General features: G+C 42.2%; 1 protein-coding gene across 1 annotated transcript in view; it reads left to right on the forward strand.

Annotated features, from left to right (window-relative positions):
* Positions 1 to 24,907, forward strand: part of LOC120519288 (protein fantom-like) — a 126,668-nt gene that overhangs the window by 47,007 nt on the left and 54,754 nt on the right. Inside the window, exons 8-14 of the mRNA XM_039742574.1 lie at positions 8,661 to 8,766; positions 9,818 to 9,841; positions 12,612 to 12,758; positions 15,132 to 15,205; positions 18,958 to 19,097; positions 24,415 to 24,521; positions 24,606 to 24,656. Of these exons, the coding sequence (XP_039598508.1) occupies positions 8,661 to 8,766; positions 9,818 to 9,841; positions 12,612 to 12,758; positions 15,132 to 15,205; positions 18,958 to 19,097; positions 24,415 to 24,521; positions 24,606 to 24,656 (649 nt within the window). The remainder of the gene's footprint in view (positions 1 to 8,660; positions 8,767 to 9,817; positions 9,842 to 12,611; positions 12,759 to 15,131; positions 15,206 to 18,957; positions 19,098 to 24,414; positions 24,522 to 24,605; positions 24,657 to 24,907) is intronic.

Genomic DNA, 24,907 nt, shown 5'->3' on the forward strand with positions numbered 1-24,907 from the left:
GACATTATTAGGGCTGGCAGCAATCAAGCTCAGGCGTGTCTTGTTTAATTTTACCTGTTATCTGGGTCAATGGTTGATTGAGTGACAAAGGGGGCAATTACTTTTTCATATGGGTGATATACAGTAGGTGTTGGTGGACTTTTTCCTTTCAATAAATCAAATGATTAGGTTTATTTATGATTATGTGAGTTATGTTTACTTTGGTTGTCTGTTGCATTATACTACATTTTTTGGAGATCTGAAACAATTTAGTTTTACGAATAAGCAAACTGAGAGGAAATCAGGGAGGGGCAAATACTTTTTCACAGCACTGTGGAAAATGAGGACAACAGTTAACATAATAAACATAAAATAAAAAATGATTAATAGATAGGAAAACATTACCAAAATAATTATAAGATACAAAACAAAAGGAAATAGAAACATACTAAATAATATTTAACACAAAAGAATTCCCAAGAAACAACAAAACAAATGAAGAAAAGTCTGGCCAAGCCATAACAACGGCAACTCAGTGTAGGCAATGTGCCATGTGTTCCCAAAAACTTTAACAAAAAAAGAAAAAATCAAACTGAATGAAGGTCTTTGGGTCTCTGCTCTCAACTAATTCTCAATCATAGTGGAAATGCTTTCCTTACCTCGGTCAAGCCAACGGTTTTCTTTAGGTCAGCTGGATGGACATTTGGTGTGTTTGTTTTTGGCTTTATTTTTATTTTGTTTATCATTTTATTTCTTTTATCTCGTACTGTTCAACTGCTTATTTCAGGGATGCAAGACGGCCATCACATAAGTGACAAAATGACATGATTGTGGGGTAAGATTACCAACACCACTGAGCGCCCTGCGAAATGCCATGGTTGTTCTCGTTTGACTCCATTTTTGACTGCGATTTTGCATTTTTTACTTTCTCGTATACAAAGTATAGGGAAAGTATGGGAATTGTTCAAGAATTCGATTTCGAGATTTTGATGAATCTCAACGTTTTAGACCTCCCGGAGTTCAAAAATGCCATTTTTGGAATTATGTTTTGTCTGTCTGTCTGTGTGTGTGTCTGTGTGTGTGTGTGTGTAAACATGATAACTTGTACGAAGTATAGGGAAAGTATTGGACTTGTTCAAAAATTCAATTTCGAGATTATGATGAATATGTTTTAGACCTCCCGGAGTTCAAAAATGGCATTTTTGGAATTAGGTTTTGTCTGTCTGTCTGTGTGTGTGTGTGCGTGTAAACATGATACCTTAAGTACGCTTTCACTTAGGTCAACCAAATTCTGCATACAAGTATTGGGTACAAAATGTAGATTTCTATCAACTTTTGAGCTATTTCCACTAACAGGAAGTGGAATTGGGCAAAAATTGATAATTTCACATCATAACATGGTAAAGCACCAAATTCTAAGCATTTTTTGTCCTTTTGCATTTTTTCGAAAAACAACCAATTTTTAAGATAATCGTAATCTTCTATTTGACGTTCAAATGGTAATACATACTACATATTTGAAAACATGTTTGCTTTACATAAACAAAATTTTGTGTACAAGTATGAGATTACACACACTACTAAAGTCTATTGCAACTTTTGATCCAATTCTGCTTACTGAAAGTGGAAATTTACCTGAATTGCTTGCCAAAATAAAATTATCATGGCAAATTTTCAATATGGGTATTATGGTAAAGCAAATCATTTTGGACATTTTTTACCTCGTTACATTTTCTCAGAAAGCATACAATTTTCTAGATAATTTCAATTTTCAATATTAAAACGTGTGCATACCAGCAGTGAAACATGTTGTGTCATGCCGTTAAAAATACTATGTTTGTATAAATGCCAGGGGCCTCAGGCATAATGCTGTGCGTAGAACTCACACTAAAACATGGCATACGGACAAAAGCGGAAATGTTTGTATGCACAAAAAAATCCAGATGCATAAATCTGTGCGTATGCCAACTTGCACGCTCTTCCACTACATAAATCCTGGTCAGCATGAAAAGTAACACACATGCATGTGCCTGCCACCACTCCCAAAACTCCTCAAAGAAAAAAAACCTCTTTGAATATGCAAATCAATATAAATAGCCCGTAAACTCAGCATTCTGTGAAAAGACAATGGCAAAAGCACGGGGGAAAATAGTAGAATTTCAGCGAATACCAAGTGGAGGCAAAGGAAAAACATACTATTAGTTTAATTAAACCGTGGTATAAACAACAAAAGGAAGCTGATTGAGTAACATAGCATGTTGGAGAAACTTGAAAGCTCAAGTTCATAAAGTCTCATAGTGCCGGAAATAAAAAAAGAAATTGTCAGATATTAAAGTTGCCGTGAAAAGCCGAGTTGTAGCCCACTGTCTGAGTGTCATATGAAAGCTTATTAGGGTACAGAGAAAAAAAAAAATAGGCACACAGTGAGAAAAAAGCACGAAATGTTAACTTCAATCTTGAAATTTCCACTTTAATCACGTAGTTTATTTTGTCATTAAAGTAGAACATCATAAACTTCATCTTTAAATCGTTTAATTTACTAGTTTCTCAAATCCCATTGTACTAAAGTAGCACGTTAAATGCTTTGTTTTGTATTTGATCTTCAATGTGCTCTGTGCGTGTGAATCACTACTTGGTTTTTAAACCGGCTCTCTTCCTCCAACTGGACACAGAATCCATGACATTCATGATATTACAGCTCTCTGAATAATTAAAATACTGAGATGTATACGTAATATCATTTTCATGATAAGAATTAAAGCATGTATTAAACATGGGAACACAGTGGCGCAGTGATAGTGACGAGCTGGCTCCCTGTCCAGAGATTGTTCCTGCCTCACACAAGATGCTTGCTGCACCATGTGTGACCTTCGATGAAATCATTTATTGCAGCAGTACTGTCTCTTTCAAACGTACTAACACCCAATTCCTCTCCTTACTTTTCTTTATGTATGTCTTTTTTTGTGTGTGAATTCTTTTTAATTTTATTACTGTTGCTTGTATGGCTGCCGAATCTTTAACAGCTTCTTGAATCTTTTCTTTGTCTGCATTATGTTACGTCAATAGCGTGAGCCTTGCCCAGAGTTCATTGTGTTAACTGTGAGAGGAGAAATTGTACCAGCAGAGTTTGAGCATTCGTATGTTTTCTGTTTTAACATTTCAGCCAGTTAATAATAAATATTAAGAGATAGAGGAGTTCAGCGCGGTCTCATTATCCCTTTATGGCAGTTTGCACGAAGTGGCATATTGTGAGTCACAACACAGAAGCTTCGAAGGTTAACCGGATTCAAAGCCAGAGTGCAGCAGCACAGCACTGGCTACAATGAGATAACTTAAAGTCGCATGCGATCACATTCGCTTTCTTTCCACCCTTATACTGCTTGATCACCTTTTGTGTCACGATCAATTGCATTTTTTCCTGTACAGTAATTGTAAGACAAATATAACTGAATGTAGTTGAAACCACTGCAGGCAATACACTGAAATTGAGATGAATGAGTCACGACATACGGAGCGGGTGTGGCAAAAACTGTCATTTGCCTGTGAGACGCAGTAGCAGTCATAAGTTAAATGATCGTAAGTCGACGACTACCTGTATATACAGTAGGTATAGCCGATCCATTGACTACCTGTGTCACAATACCATTGTAAAAAGGTTTCTCTTCTAAGATGGATGGAATCCTTTTTGGGAACAAACAGAACTGGATGGAGGCCGATTTCACTTCCAAATACACGCTGTATTCTCTGCAGCTGCTAGCACACAGTCAGGCCAAAACACAACAATGACAAGCTTACTTCCTCTCACATATCCTCCCAGATCTTGAATGCTTAACTTTATAAACACTACTTCTTAACACGTTACAGCTTAACAGAGAAATGAACATTGCAAATCTAAATGTAGGTATATTCCTATTCCCATTCTAATACAATGAACATTTACTTCTCTAATTTAATGCTTAAGTGACAACATAACTTTACATCATCATTTTTGCATTTGATATCAATACCAGTGAAATTTTATGATACTCAATACTTTTCGATACCTTAAAAACATCCCCTCAACAGCTTTATATTAAAGTACCTCCATTATTGAAGTGAACAGTGTAGCGGTCTGGTGCTGCTAAGATTCACACCATCTAGAAGACGGTGTCACACACGTGCACATGGGACTTGAGGAAGGGCAATTCCGAATCAGACCAGGATGTGACAGAGTGCACCGACTCTTTTTCCACCACTCCTCCCTGGCAACCTCATCCTCTTCCTCCCGATCCTGGCTCCTGAGTGGTAGTTGCTGGCTCCCTTTATTGGGTACGTGGAAGAGCTCCAGGTGCTTGATTGCCAACATCCGGCTGCACTTCCGGGTGTGGTGAAACCAATGCCCAAAAGGTGCCAGCAGCATCCCCTGGCGGTGCCTTGGAACCCATCAGGGCTGCACAGAACTCCAACCCCCATGAAGCCCTGGAGGAGTCCGAGGCACCGCTGCAACCCAGGGAGGCTGCCATCTAGTATCCAGGGGGAGATACTGGGTTTCCCAGCCTTGCCCCCCTTTGTACATATGGTGCAGATGCGTCCCGGCCAGGCATGGGCCCCAGCCGTCCGTCACAATGGCGATTTATTTATTTTTATGGTGGAGATTCCAGGGATGCACCCAGCCTTGGCCTGACCTGCACGCACTCACAAACAGAGACAAAAACAAAGCAAACCAGTATTCAAACATCAATTAAAGAAGGTAATGAAAACAAATGAAATAAATGAAAACAACGATACCATCCCGTTCCCCTTATGCCGACTATACATTAAATACACAAAGCACAAACAAAACATAGACGGTAACGTCCATGAAAAACGGCAAACAGATGAAATGTAATGATGAAGATATATAGTCCAGAGATCCGCATGTAAAGATAGTCCTACCGGTAGTTCCTAAAATGGTGAAGGCGGGTGGACGGGTTCAAGATGGCCATGAATCCACTTACAGTCCTCACGTACACAAGCAGATGGCAGATAATCCAGACCCCAACCACAAAACGATCGAGGACAAAACGAATAAGCACAAGTAACTCAACAGAAGGCAGGCAGAGAGACAGGAACTCGTAACACAAATTACAAAAACTTTTTTTCTTTTGGCACTGGCCCCCTTTTTAAAAGCCTTTGACCCCAATAGCCCCTGCACCCTCAGCAGAAGACCAATCAGAGCCACTGCGGTGACTGCTGGGAGATGCAGTTTCAAATTCAAGTAGCACTGCTACAACAGTATTGTGCCTTTTCTGTAGCACAAGCTACAACGTGCCTGAAGAAGCGGCCCGAGTTGCCTCAAAGGCTTGCATATTGTAATCTGTTCAGGGGGTCACTTTGCTTGACTTCTCAATCTAAAATATAGAAATACTAACAATGGCAACAGCTTTTAAAAATCCATCAAGTAGTCACTCATCTATCATTTATGTGCACAAGCACTGGCATTCATAAATATCACAAATACAAGGTAAAGCTTAAACTTTAATGTGAACAGAAGTGGAGATCCCCCTCAATGTAACAACAAATGGGAGGTTTATAATCTCAGGGATCTCAGCAGAGGGTTTATGAAGAATGATGCATCATGAGCGACCTCATTGATCTTGTGCATCTTTTATATTTATTCTCTGACATTTTCTCTCCAGTAACTGACAAATGCTGACGTTCACATTTCATTTTTCAGAAGCGCATTAACTTACTTGCTCAGGGTCATACAGGTGAGTCAAAGTCGGTGACTGCGCCTGCACATACAGGCTGCAAAACACAAAAGAACTAAATAAGTCGCCCATAGCTGTGTGAAAACTGTGCTCATCCAGGCCTGCCAGCCAGTCAGCATCCATAGGCGATGCTCTGCAAATGAAATTATCCTCATTTTTGGAATTATCCTCGTGTAATAAGAAGAAGCTGATGGGGACTTTCACAAACACCTACATGCATATAAAATATTTCACAGCCAAAGTCACCAAAAATCTTCTTACATAAGACTTGATTTCCCAGTCTGACGGGACTCCTCTAATGACTGTATAATTCTGACTGTTATATCAGGTGATGTATTTGGTAGTTTCAAGGTAAGCTAGTGATGCTAAACTAATAATACTAATAATAATAATAACTCTTTACATCAATAATAGCACTTTTCTCATTACGCCACTTCAACCACTACTTCCACTTGAATGATGTGCCATTTTTGCACCAGTAGGCTCACCACACATTAGCTGTTTGGTGGTGAAGGGCTGACAGATAGTTAGCTAATCAGAGACAGAGAACGATTAGGGGACCAGAATGACTAGGCTGTGGTGGGCAATTTAGTCAGGACGTCGGGATACACCCTGCTCTTTACGAAGGGGATCTTTTATGAGCGCAGAGAGTCAGGACCTCGGTTTTATGTCTCATTCGAAGGGTGGCACCATACTTACAGCATAGTTTCCCTGCCACAGCATTCGGGCATTGGGCTCCACATTCAGACCACAGGGTAAGTGCCCCCTGCTGCCCTCTACTGGGCAGGACCACCCATGCTTAGCTTCAGGTGGATGGCCTCTTCTGAAGTGTATGTGGTGTGGCGGTTGGTGATTAAGGCACCAGAGAATTGCGATGTGTTGCATTTTGATGTGCACAAGTAAGAATTTCACTGTACAGTAATCCCTCGCTATATCGCCGCTTCACTCTATCGCGGATTTTAAATGTAAGCACATCTAAATATATATCACAGATTTTTAAGCTGGTGCGGATTTCTGCAGACAATGGGTCTTTTAATTTATGCTACACGCTTCCTCAGTTTGTTTGCCCTGTTGATTTCATACAAGGGACGCTATTGGCGGATGGCTTAGAAGCTACCCAATCAGAGCATGTATTACATATTAACTAAAACTCCTCAATGCTATAAGATATGCATCCTGCGCGGAGCTCGATTGTTTGCTTGTCTCTGCCTCTCTCTGACATTCTCTGCGCCTGATGGAGGGGCTGTTTGCATAGAGGCTGTTTGCTTAAAAGATACTGACGCTCCTCTAAAAAAATGCCGCTTTATTGCGGTGCTCGGCATATTTAAAAGCACTGCGTATATTGATTTTTGATTGTTGCTTTAATCTCGCTCTCTCTCTCTCTCTCTCTGACGTTCTCTGCGCCTGACGGAGGAGATGTGAGCAGAGGGGCTGTTTGCTTAGAAGATACTAATGCTCCTCTAAAAAATGCCGGCAAACTTAAAAGCACACGTATTGATTTTTTGATTGTTTGCTTTTCTTTGCGAGCGCTCTCTCTCTCTGAAATTCTCTGCTCCTGAAGAGAAGAAGATCTATTTGCATTCTTTTAATTGTGAGAAAGAACTGTCATCTCTGTCTTGTCATGGAGGACAGTTTAAACTTTTGACCAAAGGGTGTTATTTCATGTCTAGAGGGCTCTAATAATGTTAACAGTGTGGGAGAGTTTATAAGGGCTTAAAATATATAAAAATAACTACACAAACATATGGTTTCTACTTCGCGGATTTTCGTCTATCGCGGGGGGTTCTGGAACGCAACCCCCGCGATCGAGGAGGGATTACTGTACTCTGTGCTGGTGACGACCACGTTAATCACAGTGAAGGTCAGCAACAGCAGCCTGCGACAGTTAGGCAACCATCCCAGCGAGGACTGACTAAGAGGAAAAGAGTTTACTCAGCGTCGGTGAGTGAGGTGTCCTCGGTCAGCACTGTCGGATGAGCAGGAAAGGCACAGAAAGCAAGTTGAAAAGGAAAATGTTTACAATGTGTGACAGATAGGAGGCGCTGTTGTCCCCTTGATCCCTCAGACCAGACGCCAGACACCAGATAAAAGTCCAATTATTATTTATTTTATAATAATAATGTGCACAAAGCACCCTCCACTCCACAATATTCATAAACAATAAACAAATCCACAATATCAATAATTAATCCTCCACTCTCCCAGAAGGTGTTGCCACCCTTCTTCCCGACTCAGCTCAACTCTGGGATCTCCCACAGTCCTTTATATAGCCTGTGACCCGGAAGTGCTTCTGAACCCTCAGTCCATGTGACTTCCTAGCACTTCCCGGTCAGATCAAAATTCTTCTTTTCATCCCGTAAGTACGTCATTTTTTCTGTCGCTGTAATTAAGATGTACTTCCGGGTTAGAGGTAACATAGAGGTCTCCGAGCCTCCCTGCAGCGTCCCCTGGTGGCCCCGACGTTATCCAGCAGGGCTGTACAGGAAAACTCCTGTAACTGAGTGTCCATGATGCCCTGCTGGAATTCGGGGCATCTCCATGTCGCAGGGATGGCTCCCTCTGGCGACCTAGGGGGTATTGGCCGGGATGAATTTCTGACCATAGTCCACAAATGTTACATTTTACCACTGGATTTACTTAACTGTTCAGTAAAAATGTGAAAGCTCTAACTGCCTTGGCAAAGGTAAAACCAAAGTCATTACAAGAAGAATTTGGGGACTCCTTCTTTGTGTATGAACACTTTTTAGATAAACTGAGCTGATGCTTCCGGCTGACCTTCACTAAGCTACCGTGAATCGAGATCTCCGTATGCTCTGCACTCCTGCTGAAGTGCCACTGCTGTGCTGCCACAATCTAGCGCCCTTTCTGACAAGCCCAGAGCTGCATATTTGCATATAACTTAATTAAATTTTTGTTTTCAATCAGCACTCCATTTACCTTTTCAACTCTCAGGGCAACAATACGAGACAACGTGGACCTTATCCGGCTACAGAAGAAGCTTTCAGACAAGAGTGCTGCCCTGTTGATCGCTGAAGAAAAGCTTGCTGCGCTACAAGAGGTAATGACTAAAAATTAAGAAACGTAAACTTTGCTGACTCGTCAGTCCCAGTGAGGCCTTACGCAGACATACTGTATTGCTGTTGGTATAAAGGAGCCCCCTTGGCATTTCTTGACACACTTCTGCTGAATGATTTGTTGTCTGAAAGTCCTCATTGTTAGTGTATCAGAGCGGGGATGTGCAGCATTGTTCATAATGGCACTCAGTTTTGTTTTAATTCTGTCCTTTCGGGGGTCCCATGACTGATGTTCCCTTTTAATTAGCTTGTTGATCCGGTGGGCCTCTCTTGAAGTGATGTTACCAGCCCAGCGCACCACAGCACAGAATATCATACTGTATGTGTACAGTATATCTATTATAGGAACTCATACTCACATTAAGGGTCACAGTCTCCTAAGAATAAAGAGTCTGCCCTGTGCTTTCTTCTTTAGCTCCTCTGAGTTACAAGACCCGTCCAGCCTGTCATTGATGTGGACCTCCAATTTATACAGCGCATCACTTTTTCCACATTTTATTATGTTACAGCCTTAGTCCAAAATTGATTAAATTCATTTTTTTCCTCAGAATTCTACACACAACACCCCATAATGACAACGTGAAAAAAGCTTACTTGAGGTTTTTGCAAATTTATTAAAAATTAAAAAACCGACAAATCACATGTCCATAAGTATTCACAGCCTTTGCCATGTGATGCACTGTATGGGGCAAGACTAACTGTAAGAAAGGGAGGAACAAGCATGAAGGACGATATGACGGCCATTTCACACAAGATCTTTGGTGTCATTACGGATCGAGAGTGTCGGCTGTCAAAGTATTTGGGAGGAGGACATTGGGTTGCGTGCTGGTACAGCCATATTCAGTCTTTCAATGTATTTCAGTGGATGACGAAATCGAGTGACGCATTTGTCTCATCGTTATATGGTGACTTGAGTCCCTCAGTGGAAACAACTTGAGAAAGCCTTTTGAAACATTACAAATCAAATAATTTAAGATATTTCTGTGACGCTCACATTCAGGTATACTAACTCTGTTTCTCTCTGTTAATTTTCAGTCATATGAAACTCAACTGGAAGAGGTAAGTCTGAGGAAATAAATCCTCAGCGTTGTACTAAAATGTGTTTTATGTGATAAGGAATATTTAATGCACTGATTTTGTGTAAACGTTGTATTCTGCTGATTCCCACAATGGCTGTAGCAGTTCCGCTTCAGTTTTCCTATTTGCAGTACAGACGACTTGTACAGTAATTAATCAATCAATCAACATTTATTTATATAGCACATATTCATACAAAAAAAAATGTAGCTCAAAGTGCTTTACAAAATGAATAGAAAAATAGAAGACACAATAAAAAATAAACATAAGTCAACATTAATTAACATAGAATAAGAGTAAGGTCCGATGGCCAGGGTGGACAGAAAAACAAAAAACTCCAAAAGCTGGAGAAAAAAATAAAATCTGTAGGGGTTCCAGACCAAGAGACCGCCCAGTCCCCTCTGGGCATTCTACCTAACATAAATCATCATATTTTCATGGAAGGACCTGATGATGATGGTCACGTAGACTTCTGGCTTTCAGTCCATCATTGTTGGAGCATCATGATGCTTTGAGTAGGTGGTGGTGGCGCAGGCCGCCACCACAAAGAAACCGGAAAAAGAAACAGAAGAGAGAGTAGGGGTCAGTGCGGATTTTAGAGCCACCATGAATAGTTATTATGAAGAATTGAACATACAGAGTATCAGGATTAAGTTAAGGTGAAATTATAAAAAGGCCATGTTAAAGTAATGTGTTTTCAGCAGTGTTTTAAAGTGCTCTACTGTATCAGCCTGGCGAATTCCTATTGGCAGGCTATTCCAGATTTTGGGTGCATAACAGCAGAAGGCCGCCTCACCACTTCTTTTAAGTTTAGCTTTTGGAATTATAAGGAGACACTCATTTGAGGATCTGAGGTTACGATTTGGGATATAAGGTGTCAGGCATAATTAAACTGCAATTACCTCTCTCAATACGGCATAACCCTGACATATTACAATATACTTGTACTGCCAGAGGTGGACGTTTGGCAATCCACAAGTAATAAGGACCACAAGATGTTGACCATCAAAACATTAACAGCAGTCACAATCTGGAAGTCAAACGTTTCCGTCATCAAAGCTCAATAAGTGAAACCAAACTAAAGTCAAAATAAGCCAGAAAGTCACAAGCAGAAGGGTTTAGAATTCATCGACTCGGATAAGAAGCTCAACAAGGCGTTGTGATGAATAATGTCGTCTGGATGAGAGCTTTTGGGAAAGTGCAACATTAGTGTCCTACACGCTTAAAAATAAAGGGGCCAGAGTGGTTCTCCAGGGCGATGCCATTTTTGGTTCCCAAAAGACCCCTCCACATGAAGGTTCCAGAAAGAACCTTTATGTATTTACGCAGGCTTCGTACAGTATATAGCCATCAATCAGTGGTAACAGGTTTGTGGGTCATGCGTTTAAAAAGACTCTCACTGCATAGAAAAGCGCATTCTAAGTCCTCTTCATCTGTTAGCGTCAGGCTAGGTAGCTTATCACATACTAAAGACGTCAGGTGGCTTCTGCATATTAGGAAGTTTTTCAAAGCACAAGGAACCAGAGAACCCTTCCCAGAATGAAATGGTGTTTTGTCCAGAAACGACTCTACAAAGAACTTCAAAACCCAGTAAAGAACCATAAAGTGCCATTATGTTTAAGAGTGTAGTGTTATGTTTAAATTGCTTATTGAATTTCATGTACAGCAGGGAAAAGTAGTACTGAATGCGTCAACGTTTTTCTCAGTAAATATATTTCTAATGGCGCTATTGACATGAGATTTTCACCAGAAAAAGTAATCCACACATACAAAGAAATCCAAACAAATATGTCCATAAATAAAGTTATGGGCAATAAAGTGGAATGTCACAGGGAAAGATCATTATGATATAGTGCAAACAGGAAGACAAATAGTCAAAAAATAAAAAAAAACTTTTGGGGGTCCAGCTGGGAGGTCTCTGTTTAATGCAAATGTCACACAACGAAAAGATGGAAAGGTGGTGATAAATGCTGTTGTGGTGCCCTCCGGCTGTGCCAGGTAGCAGATGCTCAGGACTAGCAGGACCACCCTTCTTGTTCAAGCTCTTTCTCCTGTGGGTCACATGGTGTTGTACACCTTTGGGGTAGAAGGGGCGGAGCTGGAGGCGGGGCTGAAGTGACAGAAACTGAGTGAACAAACACTCCACCCTGGTACTGCTACTGGGTGGACCCTTAGAACGATCCATGCAGGGGTCTCACCATTCCTACGTGTGTGACATTGGTCACTTCCCCTTCTTGTCCATTAGCTCAGTTTAGGAGAAAGGCCTTGTTACTTTTCTTGGCTCCAACTAAGATTTAGGTCCCATTTTAAGGGCAGTTCACCAGTAGTAGGTGATATGGTCCCCTCATGCCAAACAGAGTGGTGGAATCTATCAAAATTTATAAGTGACCTCACAAAGAAACCATCCATCCATTATCCATCCCGCTATATCCTAACTACAGGGTCACGGGGGTCTGCTGGAGCCAATCCCAGCCAACACAGGGCTTAAGGCAGGAAACAAACCCCAGGCAGGGCGCCAGCCCACCACAGGGCACACAAAAACCAAGCACACACTAGGGACAATTTAGAATCGCCAATGCATCTAACCTGCATGTCTTTGGACTGTGGGAGGAAACCCACACAGACACAAGGAGGACATGCAAACTCCACGCAGGGAGGACGCAGGAAGTGCCAAGAAACGTGCGACGACTCCAGGGTGGCTTTGTATCTCTTGGGTGTTTGAACACATTCTCTATGGTGTCTTCTCTTTCAGAGTCAGAAATCCTTGAAGGAGAGTTGTAGCTCCCTGCTGGGAAAAGTTCAGGAGCTCACCGATGCCCTCAGAGAAGAACAGGAGAAGAACCTGTCGTTGGAGAGCCAACTCAAGGTGGCCACCATCTCACACCAAGCACTGGACGAGGTAGGCCATTGAGGAGAAGTGGCTAGAATGAGAGTGAGCCACAAGGACTTAGCTTTGGTTTCTAGGCACACAATTATCAATTCTTTTGCAATATATGGCACAAATTGAATCTGGAGGCCTAGAGAAGGTGTTGAACGCCGGCAGATGCACAGAAGGTTAGACTTGTATCGGTTAAGTGGAGTACACATATTTACAGAATATTGACATAAATTACACTGTTCTTTTTTTGGCATTCAAGCACCTGTAGATTAAAGAACTCGCCAAGAGTCAAACAAAGGATTCAAAACCTGGGATTATTTTGAAAGCCTTGTGGGATTTAGTCCACGGTAATCAATGGGGTCACTTTAGTGCTCCATGTTGGCTTAATGCTGAAGTCTTACTTTAGATATGGAGAGTGTGATCAGTTAGAATATGAATATCTTAAGTAGACAAATCCCATCATTCACTGCCACCTCATACATGTACGTCTGACCAGCAGCACAGAATGGACACTTTTTGTGACATAAACACACTTCTGTGTGGGAGAGCAGAAGCCTCCTCTTCCTCGCTCTCCATAGCTGTTCCGATGCTCACTTCAACTGCATTGAAACTTCTGGCTGAAACATCTGAAATTTTCATTGTTTGAACTGGAGAACTTTGTTTTCTATTTTCTGGTTTGAAGCAAACTGAAGCTGAAAAAAGCATCACTAACTACAACAGCCACTTCACCACTTGGATTGAGGTAACTGTGCGCCATAAACCAGTTTGCTCTGGCATCACCCTGCCATAGACCAGCACTGAAGTTCTAAGTATTTAAGGGGGCAGAAGCCAGAAGCAAGTCATGCTGAGGACAAAGCAGGCTAAGATAAGAGGAGACAGCCTGATGATTACCTTTGGAGGAGTTTGTATGTTCTTACAAACCCAGTAATGGGCACTGAGCAGGGCCGGATTAAGGTGGGTGCTATTGATGCTGCAGCATTAGGCCCATTCCTGAAATAGGCCCAGATGAAAACAGACGAGAATTTTCCGGAAGCTGAACAGTTTTCCTTTGCTATATTAACCTCAAAATAATTCTTAGAATGAAATTTGGAGTCCGACTTTCGGACGCCTAGACACAGTGTTACTTATTATACAGTTACTATTGTTCTTTGCTCTGTGACGTAACTATAACGTCGTTGTGTTTATTGATAACCGAAGATTTCAAGTTAGTTCTATCAATTTTACATTAAATAGTTAACTTAGTAATTTAGCTGTGTTTTTTGCAATATGTTGGGGATTCCTGCCACTTTATTATTGTTCGGTAAGTGCCACGTAGTAAATTTTTCACCTTGAAAGTTAGTTGTACAGTAAAAATCGATGGCTATTTAAATGGTTATCTGTAAAGGTAAAACTAAAAGCCGGCACACGGGCCTGACATGGATGTTTAGAATTTTTAAAATCATCGACAGGATTCTGGTCTATTATGAAATTTAAATCGTGGACAAATTTTTACCCTCACTGAGTGAACTGAGTCACTTTGACCCAATGTCTCTGCAAATTCATTTTTTCTTACTCTGTTTCGTAAGAGAATTGCAAAATTTTGTGTATTTCATTGTCAGGTTTTCTGCATTAACTGCACTTTTCAGACAAATGCTATTGAATGTTGATGTTATATAGTTTGATGTTAATCTCGAGTTGTAACGATACCACGTCGTTATTATTATTCATGTTCAATAAAGGCTGGCTGGTTGCGTCGCAAGCAATTAAGGCTCCTCGGTCGGTCTGAGTGCGTATGTACGGTGAGTGTCGAATGCACAGGCACCAATGCCGAGAAAAAATAGGCCTTTTTTGTGCTGCAGCATCAGGCCCAATTTCATCTTAATCCGGCCCTGGCACTGAGTGATTTAAAACACTACATTCATGGCCCACCCGCAGGTTTGATTCTGAGCCTTTAACCTGGGGGACAGCCCCACTTTGCAAGGGACCCAAAAGTCTAAGGGGGCAGGACAATGGCTGCAGGTATAAATGAAACAAATGACAATATAAAGAAGTGGCATGGTAAAAAAAAAAACAGTAAACATGTACAGCCTGTGGTGGGGGTCCTAGACACACTGAAGTGTATTGTACAATTACCCACCTGACCTCAGGGACCACCGTAAAGTCAGCCGTCTGCTTTCTAAAGTCTCAAAGTATGAAGGTTGTGTGAAATCCACTTGGCTTGATCATTGAAACACTGAAATTGCACAACACTAACTGATTCTTCCAAATCTGAAGTTCACTTTTTGTCCATCCATCATCCGCTAAGGGCGACTAAAAGAAGAGGATGCCTGTGGTGAACGGATCTCCGCATCACAGTAGCCTGTCCTCATTTCTGCTTAGGCCTGAATTCTGATTGTTGTTTCCTTCTTCCATCAGCTCCAAGCACAAATCTCTAATCTGGAGATGGAGAAGAGTCTTCTCAAAGAGGACTACGACAGACTGTTGGACAGGTAAACACCAAACCAGCAAACAAGACCTCGCTGAGTATCGTAACAAAAACACATAATGATCCTAACTGTTATGAACCTGAGAGTACCTTAGCCAAAAACCCCCACAAGAAGAAAGGACCGTCACCTTCCGTCACCTAACACAAGGGAAAACAAAGCTAAAAATTGAAAGATTTGTTATACCAAAAAAGGAAGCTCAGGTGAGCACAAAAGGTACAGAAAGTGTTGTCTAAAACAGAGTCGCCAGTAGCAAACAAGTCCCAGTAAGAAATCTGAAAGGCTCGTCAAAAACAGCAAAAAGGTCACAAAATGACGGAATCGACATAAGTCCAGAAATACACACAAGAACTCACCAACGGCACCAAGCGCACACAGTGACCCCTCAGGGACTGCTGGCTACCTCAGTTTTTATAGAGTTGAAGGACATCCCTTGGCAGAAATGAACAGGTGGCCCGGCCTCCTATGGAGCCGATTTCAAAATACATGGAACGCTGGCGTGAGACACTGAAAAAACAATATACACTAAAGTAATAAACAAATGCAGAATCATGCAAACAAATTACAAAAGTAGCAATAATAACATAAAAAAGACAAAAAAGACATAAAACAGGAATTTGAACAACAGTCAGGGAAGGACCCGCTCCAAAAACATCCCAATAACAGGCGACATTAGATGTTTCATGAAATTTTATATGTACTGTGAAATAATTTACTTTAAAATTAAGAAAGATAAAATATTAATCTAAGAGATAAAACAATAAAAGTTAATTTTGAATTTATATTTTCAGGCAATATATTTTATAAGCACTAATTCCACATCCCCTGGAGTTATAAAATGTGTGGATGTTACAAAAGAGTTTTGCAAAATCATTTATAAAAGTTGAATATTTTTCCTAATAGAACCAAAACAGCTATGTTAAGAAAAGAAACAATGAATTATACTGCATGTGCACTCAATGGCCACTCTATTAGGTGCCCCTATCTAGTACCACTTAGGACCCCGCTTTGACCTCAGAATAGCCAAACCTTCTGCCAGCCAACCTTTGGAGTTTTGGTTGCTTGCAGGTTTGTCGGCCAAACATTCATGCCACAGACGTCCCCTGCCACCTCATGACGTACTCAGGGACTGTGAAGGTCACTGGAGTAATCTACCAGGAAATGACAGAATGCAGTGATGCTTGCTACAGTATGTGACATGGTGAATTATTCATAAAGGGATTATGGGATGTGTAAAGTCTACAACAACTCGACATGCTGTATCATTCAAATGATGTCCATTTAATATACGGAGACCTAAACATTCCCACCACCATTCTTCTACCAGCACCACCTGCCTGTCCTGTTGGGTCTTCCAATTCACTAAAATTTGACAATTCCACCAATGTGCCACAGCAGGACTGAAATCCATCAGAACTCTCAGCTCACATGTCCAGTCTGGTGATCCCATGCTCATTGCACACTCCTCCACAGGCTCTTGAGCAGGACCCAGAGTGTTCTTCATCAGCTGTAACCCTCCCTCTTTACAGTCTGATGCATTGCACATTCAGAGATGTTAGTCGAGTATTTGCGGCCTTTCCAGTCTGGCCATTCTCCTTTGACCGCCCTCATTATAAGATGCTTTCACCCCCAGAACGCCTGTTCACTAGATGGTTTTTACTTATCACATCTTTTTCTGTAAAGTTTAGAAATGGAAATCCCAAGAGGCCTGCTGTGTCTGAGGTGCTGGAACCACAACATCTGGCAGCAGTAGTCATGGCACAGCAAAAGTTACTTAGATGACATGTATCTCCACCAGGTCATGTTAGATCAAGCAGCAGTCTCTTGACCAGGTGTGTGTGACGTACAAGTTGAGCTACAGCCACCAGATTGGATGTTTGGGAGAGTAGAGTGTGTGTATTAAGAAGAAGGTGTGCCTAATAACGTGGTCACCACATTTACTGCACATTTCTCATATCTGCCTTGAGTGATGTTTTTGGGCAACACTTGATCTTCCACTACCTCGAATATGACCTGAAATGAGCTCCTCTCCAGTCACCAAAGTGATCATTATGATCACTGCACACTATGATGTGGCCAAAAAGATTTTAAGAGGTGGCATCTAAGAAAACAGTGACAAAGAACGATGAGAGGTGAGCCTGAATGGAGAGCCACTGAGGGTCTGGCTAACAATAGGCTCGTTGACATGCCACACACTCCACACTAGAGAATGTATGGATGACAACAACAGGGAAGTGTATGTCAACAAACGAGGAGATCGTCAAACACTCACAACTTCCGCCTCCATAACTACACGTTTGCATCCTTAAACAAGGCCCATCACATTGCAATGGCTGACCCTGCACTCTGACCTCCAAAGATCATGCAAATTGGGGATTAGTAAAGTCAAATGAAAAGGAGGAGCTCTGCTTTCGAAAGTTAGACTGACGATTCGCTTATTTTATATATATAAAGAACATGTGAGCAAAATGAAGAAGTTCACCTTGCTCTATAAGAACCAACTTATTCTGAAGACGGGAGGGTCGCGTGTTTCCTAGCGTATTTGTAAAACGGCACAGAAAGTGTTTCATCCCACAGTCCTAATGTAAATGTCCAGATTTAGTTGGCTTTTCATGGTTGAGGTGAGAATGATGTTTAAAAACAACTTTAATGGGTGTCGTTAAACTCTTCTGGCAGAGAATAAGCAGACAGGCAAGTTGTTTAGCAAAGAAGAAACAAGTTCAAGTAGAAATTCGTGGCACCAACACCCTCACAGCTCCAAATCCAACCCCACAAGTGCTGCATTGGTGGAGGTTTTACATCTTTCCATGTTCATCTATAAACGTGCAGGTTAAGTTGACTGTCATTGTGGACCTGAATGTGCCATGTGATGGTCATGGTTCCTTCATGGCTTGCCCCTGGTGCTGCTGAAATATTCCCTGGGTTCCCCATGGCTTTATAATGTAGATACATGGGTCCTAAGATTGTGACTGGAAATCTTTGTTCTGCTAAAGGACAGAAATATGCAGGCACAGGGGGCAAAAAAGAATGGATTCCAAGATGAAGCCCACTCAAAAAGGGTCAGAATAACCATGCGACTAAACCAAAACTCTGAGACAAATGTTACTCAGCATAGGTTCTTAGACCAGAAATTTGAAAATGAAAGCTCACATCTAAGTTTGCTTCTTATTTTATTTGAGAAATTGAACGTGAAACCATGAAGGTGATGACAGTAACTGCTGTGACTTTCGGTATGCGCCATTTAGCAAAGGAAATTACCATTGAAAGGCATAAGGTGTCGCAGCAAACAAAATTGTAACATTAAACTAAATGAATAAATCACAAGGCAAAAGGAGATCACAAGGCAAAGTTTCCATTGGAAGCTACGTGACTGAGAGTTTATAAGAAGAAGTGCAGGACCTGGGAGAAATGCTGAAGATACAAAACAAGCTGGAGATTCTAATAGTCCAGCCTCGTGCTACTGAAGACATTTTATTGTCCTCTTATAATAATCACCTAAATTATGTACTAGATACCCTGTTCATAAAGTCCCTACAGGGCAATGTACCCCCAACTTTTAGGGGGCTTCACTACATTTGGGCCAGAACTTCTTGAAGTTTCCCTCTTTGAACTTGAGGACCCTTAGCACTTGTGCTCTCCATCTAGGTGAACGAGAGCTTCAGATAACTGGACAAGTTATTTTGATTTCCAATCTCAGTTTCACTTTGACCACCCATATTAGTTGTCATTGCAGTTTGTTTTGGTGTTTCCCCCTGCAGTACCCTGAATGCTGACAGCACAAGAAACCGGAAAGAAGCAGAGGAGCAGCTCAGAGCCGAAAACCTAAGGTTGGAAAATGCAATCCAAGAAGAGCTAAGTGAGAAATGTAAGGTACTGGAGGAGATGAAACTGCAGAGAGGTGAGTCTAATGAAGATCTCAAGCCCCCTAATCAGCTCCTTGTCCTCATTGGCCAGAAAGTTGATCTGCATTTGAACAGACTTGGGCCTGGGCCAGCTCCCTTTATAGGCTTTTTGATTAAAGAAAAGAAAGATGGCGCACGTTTATATCCTCAGCCAAGTGCTGTGGTCTGGACTCTCTATAGGTTTCTATTCACCTGCAGCTCACTCAGCTGCCTCAGCTGACTGATTTCTAACGAAATTGAAAAAACAAGTAAATAACTGAAGCATTTGGTGCCACTCTACTCTCCCTCTCAATTTTATATATATACTTGGGGTCTTTTCCCCCTTCTCGCTTCGCGAGCCCACCCCATACCATCAACCCAGGGAGTGCCATGTGCCAGCCACTCTCTGCCGCTCGCATTATGAAGGGGGTGGCTGAACACACACTTTGGAGATGCGGATGGATCACTTGCTTGCTTACTGCTCCTCCTGCCATGTTGAGTGTTCTGCTTCTCGTGCTGCGTGTCGATCATTTCAAAGCCTGTACAGCATCTGTCCTTTGGTCTCACTGGTGTGTCTTGCAGGACGTTAAATTGGGCGCACTAAGCGCTTGCCACTTTGCGTCTCTGCCGCTCACGTTGTAAAGGGAGGGGGGGGTTGAACGCATGATAAGGAGATGCAGACGGATCAGCTGCTGTCTTTCTGCTCCTGCTGCCACGCTGTGTGTTCTGCATGTCGTGCTGCATGTCGATCATTTCAAAGCCTGTACAGCATCTGTCCTTTGGTCTCACTGGTGTGTCTTACAGGACGTTAAAAGTGTCTCTCGTGCGATGTCCGGGCTGATAATTACTTTCCTTATTTTCTGAATTTGCACATAGATTATTATTGTTCTCTTGTACATCCTTTTTTGCCTTCTTTTCTCTCCAACGCTTTTGTTTTTCTTTTTGACACGCTGCTCTTTCTTGTTTGCTTAGTCGTTCACGTGTCATCTACAAGAGGCATGTCAAACTACCATTGGTGGGCCGCTTCGACTGCCATATGTGCATCAGTGGGCTGCACTGTAACAAATACTATTATACTATTATACAAAGTTACTGTAGCTTTCTTTCCAATACTGAAAACTTTAAAAAATGTAACACTTAAAGTTTAAAGAAAAGCAATTTATTTCCATACAATCTCCGCACAACAGCGTCTTAGCCTCTTAGCTAGGTCCTTATATTATTATATTATATTCATTATGTTATATTCACCGCAGTGGGTTGACGCCCTGCGTCCTGACGCCCTGGTTGGGATTGGCTCCAGCAGACCCCCGTGACCCTGTGTTCGGATTTAATAGGTTGGAAAATGGATGGATGGATATTATATTCATTGCTTATATAGGAGTCTTACAGTGTGAGATTTATTTATTTTGTCCCGACACTTGGCATCCCTTGTTAGTAACCAGTTCATCAATATCAGGCTTGAAATCTTGTGCAGCTGCAACTTTTATGAGGGATGAAGGTTGCTTGACAGTAAGTCTTGAGCGATGTGGAGTTTTGGTAGCTTTCATTAACGAAAACAATTGCTCACAAAGGTAAGTGCTTCCAAACATAGACAGTACTCTCGATGCCAATTTACAGATCTGCACATACGAGGGTGGCAGGTAAGCATACAAGCCTGGCACACCAACTTCGTTGTATTTTGCCTTCAGAATAGAATCTGACTGCAGTTCAGTCAATTCCATTTGGATATTCTCAGGCGCATTCTCAAAGATGTAAGAGAACGGCGCAAAGTCCTGTTCGTGTGAACTGAAATCACGAAAACGCTCACTGAATTCATTGCTCAGTAATTCAAGTTGGAAAACAAATCCTCTAAAAATCAAATTTTACTTTACTAAGTTTACTTCAAAGTTTATATTGTAAAATAAGCCGATATGCAAAAAGCCACCTGACCTACACTAACTTTACAAACTCAAAATCACAAAATATGTTAATAAACTCACCAACTTCTCGCGTCCACTTCAGATCTTCAGCTGTAGTCTGCACTAACTGTTCGTTACAATACTAGCACAAAATGACATAAAACTAGAGCAAAAAAACGTGAAAATATGCAAGCTATTACTACTCGTGATGGTCAGTTCTGCCCAGTGGCCAGTCTCAGCAGCCCAGCCAGTAGTGTAGCCAGCGCAGGGTCGGCCCTGGGCAGAGAAAGAATCGGTGGCCCCTTCGCACGCCAATGTCAATATGGTATCTTATGCACGGCGGGTGTTCACGTCCATTGCGGACACTGTATAGCCGCCTCGTGCTCATGACATGCTTCTATATGCGCGTGTCTGTAACTTGAACACCAAGTGGTGGCCCATGATATTCACATTACGGCAGAATGTTATAATACTACATATAGCTTACTGCTCCGACTCGAGCGACATTAGTAAATACAGCATACTAATTAACAAGAAACACAATGTTTTTCTGCCACATTGCCGTCAGCAATTCTCTTTCTGTTTTATATTCAATATATACAGTATTGGCGTGGCAGCCCCTGGGATTCTGCTGCAGCCTAGCACTTCAGTTGTGATGTTGCGGCTCATTAACTTTGGTCATGGCTCGTGGCTATACTAGCAGATGACGTTTCCGTACCGTAATACAGAAAGTAAGACAGAAGTAAGAAAAGTCAATAAGTAATGCCAAAGATGCAGAATGATTCAATCACAAACGATAGTAATCATTTTGTACAAGTTCAGTGCTAACTAGGATCTGTCATGCGGGCCATACAGATTTCTGTTGCGGCCTGGGGGCCGCGTGTTTGACATGTCTGATCTAGAACGTATAACATTTTTAAGAGCTGGGGGCACATGAAGTGTGCCGGCAGAAAGCATTTCAACAACTGCGAGGTTAGATGTTCATGAACTTGTTTTAAATTGTTTGTAAGTAGGACATGACGTGCAAAAGTCACCATCTCACGGGTCTTGCTTCCTAAGGTTGTAATGTCTAGTCTCGTGTGACGTCAAAGTGTCTCTCCGAAATGATCACGTCTCGACCCAAGATTTTTTTATATGAACGGTGTTACAATGGCAAACAAATTCAGTTTTTTTTTATCTCCTCTTTACTCAATCAGCTGCTGGATTGTTGCCGTGGCGCATGATCTGCATCTCGCACGGCACTTCAAACATTTAAAAGCCTGTACAGCAGCTGTCCTGCTCTTTGTCTTTTATTTCCAGCCCCAGGCGTGGTTAAATCTCTTGGCACATAGTATCGTCTCGCGGGATGTGAGTTCTTGATATTTGTTTAGTTTATAATTTAAAAACGGAATAAGAATCTGAAAATCTATCAACAACACATTAAAGTTCAATAAATTCTGAAAAGAATGCTACCAAACATAGATATGTATGTTTTAAAATAAGCCCAATTTAAAGCGTGACAAAGAAGTGACATAAAAACGGCACATAAAATCATTGCAGAAAATCTTTGCACTTTTAGGCTTAGGATTTTATATGGAGTAGATATATATATAATGAGATATATATACTGTATGTATAGTGACCACAAGGGGTCACCATTAGGTACAAATTCAAATAAAACTTTCTTGATTAATCACTAGGGTGTTGTACCGTGTTAGCCAATATGAACGTAGAGAAAAGCCAAGCAAAATGACACCTTTTATTGGCAAACTAAAGAGATGACAATATGCAAGCTTTCGAGGCAACTCAGGCCCCTTCTTCAGGCAAGATGGAATGTTGATGTAAAATTGATTCCATCTTGCCTGAAGAAGGGGCCTGAGTTGCCTCAAAAGCTTGCATATTGTCATCTCTTTAGTTGGCCAATCAAAGGTGTCATTTTGCTTGGCTTTTCTCTTGATTAATCACAAAACCTTCTTTCAATGAACAATGCGATCACAATCACAGATAATAAAGAGTCCTGTCTTTTCCTTCTCCTTCCACTCTTTCAGGTGGGTGTTGCCCTCTGTTTCCTGACCCAGACCCCCTGATGAAATCAAGGTGGCTTCTTTAATGCCAGACCCGGGAGTGCTTCTGGTGCCACAACACTGCATGTAGAATGCACTTATAGGTCAACTGGAAGCCAACCCCCTTTCATACCCCCTTTAAAGAGGGGCTATCGCTCTCCTGGTCCCCCTGGCACCCAAGTATCCCAACAAGGTTGACCACAACTTCCACCATGCCATGCAACTGTACAAATGGGAGCTTGTGACGGTGCTGGTTGGTTCCATGCTCCCACTCTTGTCTGGGAGTCTCTTGACCCCGACACCATGGATAGTCATGACTGGGATGAGCTGAGCAGATGAGGACATCACACAGAGACGGGGATGATGTTAAAAAAAAAAAAAAAAAACACATGAGCCCTGCTGCAGTCCTTTAAACCCTGGCATCTCCTTGACTAAACTCAATATGGGTTTTTGCAGTCAAGGGGCACCTATCGAGCAGTTCAGCCCACCTCCAGTGCTGTTCCCAGGCTCTGGCCCTTTTAGCCCTCTCTGGCTCCAGGCAGGGCACCCCACTGAGCCTCCGACTTTCACTGCCAGGGTTGTGTCCCTGTGGTCCATGGCACCACCCTCTGAACGCCCCTGCCCGCGCTGCCTCTCTCAGGTGAGTCGCTACAACTAAGCAGCACTTCAGCCACTCAGGCTCCAAAGCTCACTCAGCTACAGTGGCCATCAGCCCCCAAGCCCCGTTCACACGCTCCAAGGGACTTCATCCTGGCTGCCTGTCTTCTCCTTCTTTCTTACGCTCACTTGCTCCAGATCTCACACTTGCTCCTTCCTTTTCTCTCTCTCCATCGTTTAACCTCCTTCCAATCAGGCAACCTCTCGATTCTCCTCCCTCACACTCACGCATCCCTTTTGAAATGGGGACATGGCACAGTTAGGGCAATTGACAGCTCCCGGCGCCAATTAGGGTCATGGGCGATCCTGCATCATGCACAGGAACCGCTCTCGCTATGCTACCACACTCCCCACCAGAAGACACTTTGCCAACCAGCCATGGACCTCATTTTACCACAGAGCTCCACCAAGGAAATGCTGCCACCTAGTCTACCGGGGGTAGATATAACCCCAGGAAACAGACATCCTCTGTTCTTCTACTATGGCCTCCCAGCTGGGAAAGGAACCAACAAACAATGTAGCCAGAATGCCCGTCCATCCACTTTCTTTCATTATGGCATCCTGGCTGGACAAGGAATTGTGGGGACTCTGGCCCATCCGCTATGGAACTCACAATATACTGTATGTGTTTAGCCCCCCACTGCCTCACCCCCACACCCTGCTTGTGACAGGCCAGATGAGAGGTGCTCCCTTTCTTCTTATTGTTACACTCTCTCTCTTTTGATTCTTCATCTCAGAAGCCCATGAAGCTCTTATACAGAAGCACTCTTCACTAGAACAGGAAGCGCTGCATCTGAAAGAAGATGTGAGCTCCCTTCAGCAGAAGATCACCTTCATTACCTCGGTGAGCGCTGAAGAGCTGATAGCCATTTGTCAAAACTGGGATGTTCAGTTTCATGACAGCAGCTTTTCTCACTCTTCCTTACAGGAGTGTGACATGAGTGTGGAGACTCTAAGTGAAACCCTAATGCAGATTAAGGTCAGTAGGCCAATTTTGCTAAACGATTCCCAAATGGTGAGAAGTTGCCTTCTAGCACTGGTGAGCTGTAAAGCATGCGTCCAACATGAAGGAGTATATAGTAATGGGGGTGGGTATGAAAGACCTTCATTTGAAAGTCACCAAGGCGGGACAGTGGAGATCTGCACAGGTGTTAGAACCGTCATAACTGGTCACTTGTTATAGGGGAGTCTTCAGGGAGCATCTTGACTTAAGCTGTATCTCATTTCTTG

This window comes from Polypterus senegalus, chromosome 1, assembly GCF_016835505.1.
Source record: "Polypterus senegalus isolate Bchr_013 chromosome 1, ASM1683550v1, whole genome shotgun sequence".
Taxonomy (NCBI): Eukaryota; Metazoa; Chordata; class Cladistia; order Polypteriformes; family Polypteridae; genus Polypterus; species Polypterus senegalus.